Source organism: Myxocyprinus asiaticus, chromosome 2, assembly GCF_019703515.2.
Source record: "Myxocyprinus asiaticus isolate MX2 ecotype Aquarium Trade chromosome 2, UBuf_Myxa_2, whole genome shotgun sequence".
Lineage (NCBI taxonomy): Eukaryota > Metazoa > Chordata > Actinopteri > Cypriniformes > Catostomidae > Myxocyprinus > Myxocyprinus asiaticus.
The window spans coordinates 67369198-67384311 of NC_059345.1; the positions used below are offsets into that span (position 1 = coordinate 67369198).

The 15114-nt window shown below is 38.1% G+C and overlaps 1 protein-coding gene across 12 annotated transcripts in view; it reads right to left on the reverse strand.

Annotated features, from left to right (window-relative positions):
- LOC127454472 (receptor-type tyrosine-protein phosphatase delta-like) overlaps positions 1 to 15114 on the reverse strand; it is a 590598-nt gene that overhangs the window by 194259 nt on the left and 381225 nt on the right. For all 12 annotated transcript variants that reach the window (XM_051721784.1, XM_051721752.1, XM_051721766.1 and 9 more), the window contains exon 8: positions 5797 to 5933. In XM_051721784.1, coding sequence (XP_051577744.1) covers positions 5797 to 5887 — 91 coding nt within the window. In that variant the 5' untranslated portion in view covers positions 5888 to 5933. The remainder of the gene's footprint in view (positions 1 to 5796; positions 5934 to 15114) is intronic.

Genomic DNA, 15114 nt, shown 5'->3' on the forward strand with positions numbered 1-15114 from the left:
ATTCAATCTGTAATTTGGCCGATCGCATAATTCATTTGCCCATGTCGCAAAGACGTGTGGCTCCTTTAAGACATCAGCAGCTCTGTAATGCCATCAGGAGTGCTGGCATAATGTTGTAAGACAACAAACTTGATTCAGCAGTTAAGAACGATGCAGTGGGTGAGGTATGGCGAATATGAAACTATGAAACAGTTTGTGTACTCTATGTACTGTTGTTACGAATCACGCCTCTGCAGTTCCTCCCGCTCACCACCAGAGGGCTCCACCACCCAGGTATTGACTTGAACTCTCTGGACTCCATTTCCCATAATCCCCGTACCTGGCACTGATTACCTGCTCACCTGTTTCTCATTAATTCAGCTATTTAAGACTCACTCTCACTCTCTCTCTTTGCGAAGTCTCGTTTTGCCCTGGCTGACATTTCTGAGCATTACCTGTGTTACTACCTTGCCTGTGTACGATCCTGGACTGTTTACCCTGTTTTGACCCATTGCTGCCTGCCTACTGTTACTGCTTTGTTTACGTGGATATAACCTCTGATTGTCTGCCGCCTGCCCTGACCTCTTGTCTGTTTATCGACTACTCTCTGGATTGCCTTGGATATTACTGTTGCTGGTGTTTGACCCCTGCCTGTCTGTATTAATATATTTATTGTTATTAAAAACTACACATGGATCTCAACTCCGTTGACTCATCATTACAGAAGACTTTGCCACAAACCAATCCAGCTGCTTTTTTCAACTAACCACCAAGGTCTCAACTCCTTCATCGAACCCAGCAGCACACCCGGCCTCATCTAGAACAATTCACCGCACCATGGATCTAGCAGCGTTCTTTGTTCAACTAAGCCAGGCGGACTTATCAATAAGGGAGTACTCCCATTTCTTTTCCACCGTTGCTGCCCTCACACTGGTTTTGATGATGCTGCTCTCTGATCCATATACCGGATCGGACTCACAGCACACCAGTGGAGGGAACTGCCAGACTCTGGAGACTACACGTGGGAGGTATATGTGAGGCTAGTACTCGACACACTCGCCACAAAGGATCCTCCTCTCACAATCCTGGTTCCAGCTTGCGAGTCAGCAACATCTGAGTCTGCTCCACGCCATGTCACAGCCATGCCTCAGCCTGCTCCATGCCTGTGTACGATCCTGGACTGTTTACCCTGTTTTGACCCGTTGCTGCCTGCCTACTGTTACTGCTTTGTTTACGTGGATATAACCTGTGATTGTCTGCCGCCTGCCCTGACCTCTTGTCTGTTGATCAACTACTCTCTGGATTGCCTTGGATATTACTGTTGCTGGTGTTTGACCCCTGCCTGTCTGTATTACTACGTTTATTGTTATTAACCCTCTGGGGTCTGAGGGTGTTTTGGGCCCTGGAGAAGTTTTGACATGCCTTGACATTTGTGCTTTTTTCAGTTGCTTAAAAACATATTAATGGATAAAGTCTGATAACACTGTATTCAGCACAAACTGAGCTACAATAATATGTGAACAACATGTATGTACATGTTTGTATTTTTGAGAAAATAACGTTTATGCATGGTTTTTGGAAAAACAAAAAAATTAAGTCACTGAAATAAGGCCATATAACACATACTAAACATTTGTTCACAAGACTTTTGAGGACTGGATCTTGTAGCCTAGAGTTTTTGCTACAAAAATGATGTGAAAACCATCCTGATCACTCATTCATACAAAACAATATAGTTATTTAACTTTTGTAAGACACTTTTAGTGTTAGAAAGGCCATATGCGAGGAGGCGTGGATGATCATGAATATTGATGTAATTCACACCTGAGACAAAGACCCCTCTCCCTGAGAGAGAATGAATGTGAGGAGACTTAATGATTGAATGTATTGTTTGTAGCTTATTCACAAAATCAAAAATCAAAGTTAAAAGAAGTAATCTGACTATACATTTTCTTTACATAAAGACTTTACTTAAAATTTTAGACCTACACTACCATTTAAAAGTTTTAGATCTGTAAGATTTTTTTAATGTTTTTAAAAGAAGTCTCTTCTGCTCACCAAGGCTGCATTTATTTGATCCAAAATACAGCAAAAACAGTGATATTGTGAAATATTTGTACAATTTAAAATAACTGTTTTCTATTTGAATATATTGTAAAATGCAATTTATTCCTGTGATCAAAGCTAAATTTTCAGCATCATTACTGCAGTCTTCAGTGTCACATGATCCTTCAGAAATCATTCTAATATGCTGATTTACTAATATGGGCATATTTACAGCACATTTTACACATTTACACCTGATTTTTGTGACGTGTTTCAGAAAGATGCTCGCGGAGACAGAGACAGCTGAAAGTGCAGCCTGTTTATTTTCTTTATTTTACAAAAGCACAAGGTTTTGTTGTTATGAGGAAAAAATCCAGCAGGACGCGCCGGCGCGTCCGTCAACCCCAGAGGGTTAAAAACTGCACATGGATCTCAACTCCGCTGAAGGGTGTGCGCCCCCTAACAAATCAATGAACAAGGAGGAAATTTGCTGCATCCGAAACCATGTGCTGTCACAGTATGTACTGTATTTAATGAAGGACACACTTATCTGCTGGTTAAACAGTACGATCTTTCAGGTATGCATGTGAGTAGTATGAACAGATTTCAGACATACTTCATCCGGGACGTGGGCATCGTTTCGTGACCCGAATATATGATGTAAGAACAACAACCGCAAAAACTATCTGCTCTGGTTTTGTTAAACAAGCACCATTTAAGCACAAGGAACAATTATCTTGAGAAGAGTTGTCTGCCTCGCGATTCACCGCGTTCTTTTAAATCCAGTGTTTTGAACATGACATCGCCTCAGCTCCCGAGGGATTATGAGATCATTAAGTGTCCAGTCAGTCCGCACCTCAGAATCTCATCAGAAATAGTAGGTCATCCGGGTACTTCTCCCTTACTGCTTCATGAATACTGTGGATTCGGACATAATACTCCATTGGCATACTGTTTTTGGCATAGTACATACTAGAGAAGTATGGATATTTGGATGCAGCAATTATTTTGAATTTGTTGAATAGAAAAACAAAAGGTTTTCTGAGAAAAATAATTTAGAAAGTAACGTAATTAGTAAAGTGATTACTTTTTTCTAAAAGCAGTAAATCTTTAGAGTAATAATTAGTCATTTGTAGAGAATTACTTTTTTGAGTTACTTAAGGCCCAGATATACTTAATACGAAATCAAAGGAGTGTGACGTCATTTAGAACCAAATCTGGCCAAAAAGAAGGTGTTATTGCATTTGTTTCGGTGGTTCGTAACAGCTCGTCTGGGCGAACTTTTAGGAAAACTTCTAACCGTTGCCATTGGTTCAAGTCTTCGGTAGGTGTGACCTGAAGCTCCACCTACTATTTTGTTTACATTGTTCAGTCAGTATTCAACATGAACACACCAGCATGCGTTTTTGTTTGTTTAATTAGTCTACAAAAGGAATCAGTTCTACCCACATACTCTCAAGTGCCCATTCACTCATGTGCCATTTGCAGCGAAAGCCATTCACACATCTGCCCAGAGTAACATCTGGCTCAATCACCATTCTTTTGTCTTTATTCTGAATATTAACACTCTTCTTGACAATATTAACACCTATCTTTGCAGTAGTATCAGTGTCATCATAAATTACAATAACAGAGTGTAATCGGTGTATATTATGCCATCATGAATTCACAATGTAAACAAGAAAAATGAAACATTTTTTACTGCCTATATATTACTTTAAAGCATCATCGAGTGGTTAAAACCGCTTCTTTTACTGACCTCATTTGTATTCTACTCATAGAATGGGGCATAAAGTCATTGATAACACATTTTAATGTCACATTAGTTAAGGTTTTTCCAAGCATCATCATATTTAAATGTACTTCTAAACGCCTCCCACAGCGGTGTGACCGGTGTCTAAATGTTCGGAAACAATATACTGTTGCTCGGCCATTTAGAACTTCTTTTTAGCCTTGAACGAAGAACAAAGAAGAACTTCGGAAGAATATCGGGGCCTTAACCCAACACTGAATCTAATAAGCGTTTGTGAGTACTAGATTTACATATACTGCTAGCACCGATTTTATTTAATAATTACTGACATAATTACTTGATGTCTACGTAGGAAGCTACCTTAGAAGGCAACATCCGAACCGAAATGGAACTGAAGTAACAGATTTGGTATGCTCTACAGCAACTCCTCACAGCAAAAATAAATCGCTCCTCACATGAAGCACAAAAGAGACGTTGGATTTCAATTTTCAAGTGTGACGTAGCATGTTGCTAAGCTAACAATGCAACATTCTTATGAGCATCAATACACACAGCGCACATCGAGTAAAACAGTACATTTTCATCTATATTTATCTTCTTTATTCAGTTTTGAATGAAATCTGTTGACTTGTCCATCTTCTTGGATCATTTTTGTGGGATTCTGGGACTGCGTACTCCAACTACATGCTACATGCAGTGCTGCCAAGGGAACGTATCTACAAAGGCAGAATGATAGCGTTCACGTTTATGCTTCCTATTTAGGCAGCTCACTAGGTTTTGGAACAGAACTCCCTCTCACACTGTGCGGTAGTTCATGATTATTTCTGTCATTTTGTCATCAGCTCTGGAACAGCGCACCACTAATTAAAGCCTGAAGCTGCAAACGAGCTGACGGGATTTTACAAGCACAGCAAAACCTACAGATGCACTGAAATTAAACACCATCAAATATCACATAACCACATTTGAAGGTATATATATATATTTAACACATATAAACTCAGTCTTATGATCATAGATCATTCTAAATTAGAAACAGACCATGCACTAAACTGTGTGTGTGCGCACAGAGTGGACAGCCAGGCCTTCATTTAAATGACATTAGCATACATGCAAATTAAACACAAAGATGTTTGATGTTATAGTGGCTATACGAAATGCAAATTTCACCCTGCCTGGCAGCCATATGCAAATATAGCTATTCTAACAATAAGAGCACAAATTAAACATCAAATTCATGACAGAGGAACAATCATGTTACACAACGACCAGATGAAACTAAACACTAATGGAAAGATTATCTTTAATATGTGATATATGGTATATCAAATATTTATCACCTGTGCATTGCTTACTTCCTTCTGATCATTGTAGATTTGTTAGTAAATTTGCAGGCAATATCTGTTCAACGTTTTCAGCCAACATCTATGTCCACTACCGGTGTATGATGTGTGAGGTCTGTTTTGCACCATCCCCTATCAGATGTTTTTGCATTAAATCAAGCACAAATACATTTCCCTCTAGTGCTACTGACTGCATGAGCAATCACTGAGACATGGGTTGTGGTCCCGTGTAAACCAGGAACTGACTGAGTTCACAGAAACAATGATGAGTGTGATTCAGAGGCTGCATTTTCACACTAAAATGACATTTTTACTCCACTGACAGTTTTAGGGTTAAGGGTTTGTGTTAGAGCGTACAGTTAATAAAATATGCATTACTGTTGACTGTTTTAAATTAACAACTAAAAATGCAGCTCGTTTTTGGTGCCACCTTGTGGACATTTCACCAAGAAACTGTTCAACAACACTTCCAGCTTCAGCCACTGGGGGCAGTGGTTCAAATTTCGGTAAACACAAAGCAATTTACAGTGTGATCAGTCTGTTTCTTTATGCAAAAAGTCATTACTTATTTCTTATGATTTTGGGGTGAAATATGAGTCAGTCTGCAGATTAGAGAGACAGAGTGAGATACAAATGAGACAAGCGTATAAGTGTGTAGTTAAAGGTGACACTTACACTCAGCGTTGGCGAGCAGGACGGTGGCAGCAAGCAGCAGCAGAGACTGTGGAACGGAGGGGAACGCTACACGGACGCTTGGAACAGGCATGATGTTACAAGTGTGCCAGCACACGTTCCTGCAACGTGCTCACAACCTACAGAGACAAAAAAACAATAACCAATGATGAATCAATCAATGAACACACACAATGCTCCTGCAACACTCTCACAACTTACACAGACAAATAAATAACTGCATCTATTTAAAACAATAATAAAAAAATACCTGAACTGAATGTTTGGACCAGTACGTTTTTTTTTTTTTACAAAATATTCACACTTTTCTGATTAACCGGTTATCAGTTCTTCAATATATCGAATATACAGCTAAATACCGTCTCCTGAGTGGTTTAGTAACTTACTAAATATGTTGTTAGCATAAATCGCTGAACCTTTTACATAGCATTTGTTTAGATAAATTTCGAACCATTCATTGCATAGTATAACAGTTAGACATGGACCAAAACATAGATGAAAATGAAGTTACGACTTTACAGATACATTGGTTATCTGACAAAAAAAAAAAAATATATATATATATATATATATATATATATATATATATATAAATCAATGTTAAAATTTGATTTATATTTTTTACAGATATTCACAATAATCAGTTATTGGTTCTTTAATATCGGATCTACTGATAAACAGCATCTCTTCAATGGTTAAATAAATGACTTATTTAGTTTGTTGTTTGCATAAATTACTCAAACTTTTCCATAGCAAACATTCATAATTTTTTTTTTTTTTTAAAGTAATGTTGCGACCATATCGCAGAAAAAATACAAAAAAACCTGTCCATAAATATAATATATTCATAAAGCACTTTGATTTTATTGCACATTGATTTATTATTATGGTGTCAAAAAGCAGTTCCTGAAATAAAATCGCAATGTTGAGAAAAACAAAACAAAAAACACACACAGGTAAGTCTTTCTTTTGGTTGAACAAAAAACACTTTGTCTTTGCCCAAAATATATACATATTTTTTTTATATTCTATAAATCAATTTTAAAGACTATCAGCCAATTAATCGGTTATCGGCCTTTCCCACCACATTAGGTCGAGCTCTATTTTAGGGATGGGGTTTGGGTAAGGGGGGTTAAAATGACAAAAACGCAGTTTTGGATTAACATGGATCAAACGCCACATCGGGAACTACAAGGACACGAGGGAAGCGCCTCACGTTGGTGGGTGTATAACTCGTATATGAATTAACTGTAATTAACTTGTACATTAAATTGAGAGAGGTTGTATACGGCATGAACTAGGACCCAGAAACAGCCGCCCGACTTATCTTCAGCCACTCAACATGTCTAAACACGCTCCGTAAAGATGACCTCAGGATATACGCATCGTTTCATGCAGTATTTGACCTTGTTTTAATTGGTAGCATTTGCTTTAAGTAATTGTGTTTAACAGTTTTTCATGTTTCATGAAAATAATCGACAGAAAAGCCACATCTGTTGCTGTATACAAATAAACAGCTTTTGGTCTGAGAGTACCAAAACCATATTTCTGAAATTTGCAACCCTCTTTGCTATGCACTAATTATCCACTACCACATCTCTTTTTTATTTTCTCCCCTTTTTTCTCCCCAATTTGGAATGCCCAATTCTCAATGTGCTCTAAGTCCTCGTGGTGGCGTAGTGACTTGCCTCAATCCGGGTGGTGGAGGATGAATCTCAGTTGCCTCCGCGTCTGAGACCGTCAATCTGCGCATCTTATCACGTGACTTGTTGAGCGCGTTACTGCAGAGACCTAGTGCGTGTGGAGGCTCATGCTATTCTCCGCAGCATCCACGCACAACTCACCACATGCCCCACCGAGAGCGAGAACCACATTATAGCGACCACGAGGAGGTTACCCCATGTGACTCTACCTTCCCTAGCAACCGGGCAAATTTGGTTGCTTAGGAGACCTGGTTGGAGTCACTCAGCACGCCCTGGATTCGAACTCGCGACTCCAGGGGTGGTAGTCAACGTCAACATTCGCTGAGCTACCCAGACCCCCCACATCCCTTTTTTGATCTGTTTGTGTGTAGTTTTGGTGTGCAATGACCGGCCAACATATATTACGTATAAAGTGGCTGCGGACATTGAGTTGCATGACCTTTCAGATGATGAAAAAAAAATGTGATTTAAATTCTGGAAAATATGGTAATAAAAATAATATGTAATTTGTTTTGTATATTGGTTGTCAGACACTTAAAATGAATCCCGTTGTATCGCTCAGAAAAACAACATCGGTCAATCTCTAGTTAACGGTTCTTGAACGTCTGCTTTAACTTTATGGCACTTTTATAATAAAAAAACAATATTAAAATATGTGAAATACTATTTCTGTGTAAAATAGCATTTTTTTATTTATAGTATATTTAGTTGTAGTAGTAAATTTAATAGACTAGTAGTATTTATTAGTAGTATTACATTCATAACATTTATGTAATTTATCAAAACATTCTTCATGTGTTATTCAATCTCTTTCAATAGTGCTGAAATATAGTGTTCATCAATCAAACTTCTTTATTTCCACAATACAAACACAGAAAATGGCCTGTTCTGTTCCTGCCACACACACTCACATACGGAAGTCAGAGTTGGCATGTGCCCGGCGCCCGCAGAGTGATGTCACACACAACAGGCAGTGCCACGCTTTCTATTTCCGTCCACGATACCATCAGTCCTCTTTCTATGATTTCAACTCCAAACCGACATATTAATGAATGCGACAGTGTGTGTAATATTTGCACAATTAATTAATAGTTCAGATTTCAGCTATTCAAAGTCTCGTGTCTCAATGCTTTTGCTCAGAGACAGAGAGATTTATTATGTGATTTTCTCTTTTCTTGATGAGTGAAGGCCGATTCTTTGTTCATCACACAAACACACACAAGCACACACACAAAGCCGCTGTTTCTCTATGAACAAACACTCTGACTAGAAATCTGACAGATAAGTAATACCGCATGTCGCCCACATTGGCAGACGATTTGTAAATCACACTCTTTTCTTTTCTTGCTACTCATCTGTCTGACATTGATACACAGAGAGTGAAACAGAATTGAAAATCAAATGGAGTCAATTCATTCATTTATTGTAGAAATAAACACCTCTTCTGTGACGGTCTATGTGTATCTATATATATATGTTTTTATATATGTATTGACATTATTGACCAAAATGTACATTTCGGTAAGAATCATTTTATATCACAGTATGTATAACAATATAGCCTACTTGTGTTCACTTAACCCATATTTTTGTTACATTTATTTTAGCCATTTAACATTACATTTAAAAGCCATCTTTTTTAAAAAAAAATTATTTAGGGGGCTAAACAACAACCAATAAATTAATCAATGAACACACACACACACACACACACACGCACAACGCTCCTGCAGCACTCTCACAACCTACACAGATGAAAAATAAATAAGTAAATTACAATAAACAATTTTTTATTTAGAACTGCTTCTATAAAGAAAAAAGCATTTGCATGTGATTATTTTCACATGCAAATGAGCTTTGCAGCAAACTTTCGGTAAATTGTCCATTGTTTGATCACAGTTTTGCCACTAGCTGCAAACATTTGCGGCGAATCACAAGCTCATTTGCATGTGAAAATAAAAGTGGCAAATTTGTGGCAAGTTTGCCAGAACTCTAGATTTTTTGTAAGGGGACACAACAACGGCTCCACACATTCCCTTTGAAGTGTGCAGCACATGCAAACTACATATTTATCTCATTAAATCAAAGCCTTTGCGGTTTAATAATCACACTAGGACATAACATGATTTTAATATGTACACTAAATGTTTATGGAATGCCATTCGTACATCAGATAGTATCAGTTTTTGGTATCGAACATTTTTATGAGCACCAGTACAAGTACATGAGCGTACTATGCTTGTGTTTGTGACATTCCAAACTAATGTGTAAGAGCAGCAAAGGACTGTCTTGTGTGTGCTATGAGTGAGTTGAGCTGATGTTGACAATCTGTGTCATCAGTTAGTGTGCACATTTTTCATCCGAAATTGTCTCTCACTCAATGATCGCTCAGATTACTACACTATAGCTGAGAAATAGAGTTAAACTGAGAGTTGCGACCGACGGAGTTAGGGCTGCAACTAATGATTATTTTGATAATCGATTAATCTAATGATTATTATAACAATTATTTGACTATTCAGCAATTATTGCAACGATTAATCATTAGCTCTTAACTGATTATTCAGCTTGTGCCCCACTTAAAAGTTTGTATTAAATGTGCTTACTAACAATAAAGAGGACAAAATCATCTTTTAAAAATACCTCTAAATGACATTCACTGAATTAAAGGGAAAAAATACTTTTTATTAAGTTTAATTTAGTAAAGAAATTCACAGCAAAAAATCCTATTGTTATCAAGTGTTTTTGTCTTGTTTTCCATTTAAAACTGTCTAAAAATCATTAAAACAAGATGCATTTACTTGAGAAGCAACATATAAGATATTTAGACTTGCTTTAAGAGAATGTATCTTAAATATAAGTGTATTTTATATATAAGTGTACTTTTTCACTTGGTTACACTTCTGCAAGTGCAATAAAGACAAAATATACTTATATTCAAGATCTAAATATCTTATATGCTGCTTCTCAGGTGAATGCATCTTTATTAAAGGATTTTTAGATATTTTAAAATATTTGTATTTTTAATATTATATTCAACATTCTCAGATAAAAAATTTTTCTTCTGCAGTATAGCTGCTAAAGTAAATGTACATTGTTTTAAAGGAGTTTTAGATATTTATATTGGAAAACAAGCCAAAACAAAAACAAATCAAAAATGTATTTAGTTGCAGTGTATAATGGGGTGAAGACTACCCTCTCTCACCTTTCTACATCATCTGAAGCTGTTTGGAAAGTTTAGAGAAATCTGTGGAATTCTTCCTCTTCTCAGTCAGTCGTGAACTGCAGTGCTGCTCTCACGTGTCATCATTAGAGTTTAATGTGATCTCATGTTACGTTAAATGAGATCAAACGATTATTCCACAACGAAAAGTTTTGTAGACAAAGTTTTTTTGTCGACATTGTCGATAACGTCGACTAATCGTTTCAGCCGTAGACGGAGTAATGAAACATGCTCAGGTCACCTACCTGATACACAAGTTTCCGAGTTGGGATGAGAGACATAAACTTTTAACAGGGCAGAGGAGAGAACAGTTTGGTCCTCCATGATTTCTGTCCAACAACAAAACATTTGAACGTGAGTGAAATACTCATGGAATATTTCAGATAGCACCTCCGATAGGCAGCATCACTCCATGACCACTCAGAGTGGATTACTATTACATTACAACTGAGGAATAGAGTATAATATAACTAACAACAGCATTAAGGTACCATTATATTCACGGCAAAGTTCTTCGCTAAGAGCCAAAAACAAGTTTGAAACAGCTGGGCAATGGTACACTGTTTGCAAACATTCAAACATGGGTCACACCACTCGGGGAAGGGTTTAGAGAAGCATTCAATTATGAGGATGCACAAGACTACAGGTAAAACCTTAACTGATGTGACTTTAAAATGTGTTATCAATGACTTTATGCCTCATTCTATGAGTAGAACTTACATGAGATCACTGAAAGGCTGTTTTAACCACTCGATGATGATTTAAAGTAATATACAGTGCCTTGCAAAAGTATTCAGACCCTTGACCAATTATCTCATATTATCTCTGTGAATCATTACAGTTGCAATCACATTTTCTGGATAAAAAACCCATTGTTGAAGGATCATTGGCAGGAAAATGAAGACCAAAGAGCATTCCACAGAAGTTAGATATAAAGTAATAAAAATGCATAGATTATGGAAAGGGTACAAAATAATATCCAAATGTTTGGATATCCCAGTGAGCACAGTTGGATCAATAATCAGGAAGTGGAAGCTGCACCACACCATCCAGGCTCTGCCAAGAAAAGGCCATCCCTCAAAACCCAGCGCTCTAACAACAAGGAGACTTGTGAGAGAAGACACAGAGAGGCCAACAATCACTTTGAAGGAGCTACAGAGTTCTGTGGCTGGGAGTGGAGTAATGGTGCACCAGTCAACCATATCAAGAGCACTGCATAACGCTGACCTGTATGGGAGGGTGGCGAGAAAGAAGCCATTACTCAAAAAGTACCATCTGAAAGCATGTCTGGAGTTTGCCAGAAAGCATGTGAGTGACCCAGCTGAGATGTGGGAGAAAGTTTTGTGGTCAGATGAGACCAAGATAGAGCTTTTTGGCCAAAACTCAAAGCGCTATGTGTGGCGCAAACCTAACACTTCCTAGGTCTCAAGTGAATTACCCTACAGTGAAGTATGGTGGTGGCAGCATCATGCTGTGGGGATGCTTCTCATCAGCATGGACTGGGCATCTTGTTAGAATTGAAGGAAGAATGGATGGAGCAAAATATAGGGAAATACTGCAAGAGAACCTGCTTCGTCCGCTAAAAAACTGAAGCATGGGAGGAAATTCACCTTTCAGCAGGACAATGATCCAAAGCAACATTGGAGTGGCTCAAAAACAAAAAGATAAATGTCCAACAGTGACCCAGTCAATGTCCTGATCTCAATCCTATTGAGAATCTGTAGCACTATTTGAAAATTGCAGTCCACAAGCATCACCCAACCAACCTGAACAACCTGAAGCAAATCTGCTGAGAAGAATGGGCCAAAATCACTTCATCACTGTGTGCAAAGCTGCTACATATGTACCCCAAAAGACTTAATGCAGTTATTGCAGCAAAAGGTGGCTCGACCAAATATTAATGTGTGGGGGTTGAATACTTATGCAAGCAAGATATTTCAGTTTTTTTATTTCATAAAAATATTTCCCAACAAAAAAACAATGTCACCTTACAATAACTGATTTTGAGTTTCAGTGTTTTCAAATAAAATATCAATCAGAATGAAATCTCAGGTGTACAATTTGTAATTCAGTAATATGAGGGAACTGGTCAGGGGTCTGAATACTTTTGCAAGGCACTGTATATGCAGTAGATAATGTTATTTGTCATGTTTTTATTCTGCATTCATGGCTTAACATGCTTACACGTTATACACGGCCATAATATATGCCGCTATTGTAATTTATGATGACACTGATACTACTTAAAAGATGGATGTATAAAAGAGTTTTACTGAACAGAATACACAAAATGTGCAAAGAAAAATTAATTGGTGATATTCAAGACTAGCTGGAGCAGAACAAGTACTCAATTAGTCGATTACTTGTGCACATGTCTAATATATATATATATATATCTCATCACCGATCCTCCCCCTGGTCATCTGATGGTTAGACGGAGACCTGGAGAGGCCTTCAAGCCACAGTGTCTCGCACCCACTGTGAAATTTGGTGGAGGATTGGTGATGATCTGGGGGTGCTTCAGCAAGGCTGGAATTGGGTAGATTCGTCTTTGTGAAGGATGCATGAATCAAGCCATGAACAAGGTTATCCTGGAAGAAAACTTGCTTTCTTCTGCTCTGACAATGTTCCCCAACTCTGAGGATTGGTTTTTCCAGCAGGACAATGCTCCATGCCACACAGCCAGGTCAATCAAGGTGTGGATGGAGGACCACCGGATCAAGACCCTGTCATGGCCAGCCCAATCTCCAGACCTGAACCCCATTGAAAACCTCTGGAATGTGATCAAGAGGAAGATGGATGGCCACAAGCCATCAAACAAAGCCGAGCTGCTTGAATTCTTGCACCAGGAGTGGCATAAAATCACCCAACAGCAATGTGAAAGACTGGTAGAGAGCATGCCAAGACACATGAAAGCTGTGATTGAAAATCAGGATTATTCCACCAAATATTGATTTCAGACTTAAAATATACGATTATTCATAATAAATGTATAATAAATCTGACATCAGTGCAAAACAGCTTCACATTATGAAACACGTGCATTAAAAATAAACTTGAAAGCTGTTGTAAAATTGCTGATACACTCACACACACACACCTGTGACCACACAGCAGTTGAATTTTGAGTCTGAACTTCAGGCAGAAGTGACTCAGAAATCACACATAAATTAACAAACATTACATTACATATGTTTTAACTGATCAGATAGCTATCTAATCATGAAACAACATGATCACACGGGATATCAACATGCTGCTTTAGAATGTACATGTACTCAGTAATAAGGCTGAAATTTTGGGGTCGATTTCAGAGACATTTATGCATTATTTCAGCGCAGATACATTTCTCTCTATCTCTACTGATGGTAAGTGTGATAAAGAGGTTCCATTTTTGCTCTAAAGTGACATTTTGACGTAAGATTGGGGTTTGGATTAGGGGCTAAAGTTAAAAATATGCATTCCTGTTGTTGCTTTTTGTGCCACCCTGTGGATATTTCAGCTCAACAACACTTCCATCTTCAGCTGGTGCAGTGATTTGAATTTCTTTAAGTACTGACTGATTTTAGCTGCAGAACTTTCAACATACTGTTACCGAATGCAGAAGTTTGGGTGCCCAAAGACGATGAAGAAAATGTGGCATGTGACATATGTTACCTTTTGAACCACAATCATTGAAGTAATTTCAGCTGCCTCCTGCTTTTAATCTTCTATGAGCCACATCAAGTGCAGCAAAATTTAGCTGCCCTGCATTATTATGATCATGGAAGTGAACTCTGTTATACAGTATTTGCATATAGTATAGGAAAAGTAGGTTGGATTTGTATCTCTTTTGTGGATACACATTACTGTTACACATTACACACACAAACACACAGGGGCACGCACGCATGGTTATTCTTGCATCCTGGTTGTGTCACAATATTGTGTAATCTACCTAAGGGACCTTCCCTCTCTCTGCCTCTCTCTCTCTCTCTTGTAAAGCAATTTATCAAATGTATCTCCATCCCTTCGGACGCTGTTCTGCTCTGAAAACTTTTCTTTCAATGCTGCAGTTGAGTTAAAAGTACAGCTCGTGGTGTACATTCGATGCTCAAAGGCCAGCCATAATTAAAATGCCAAGTGTCTGCTATTATCTAAATGCTAATTAAGTGCGAAAGACTCGCAGCTAAATTACATTACAGAGAACAGCAGGCGTTTCCGCGGATGACGAGACCCGCACGCATGGACTGCGGCACTTTAACGCGGAATAACCGCTGTCGTACGGATAATTTGATGGCATAACAATACCAGCGGTAGTGAATGTGTTTCCAAAGAGGGTTTGCTCTGTGCAGAAAGATCTGGCTGGAAACTAGTTTTAGGTTCAAATCTACA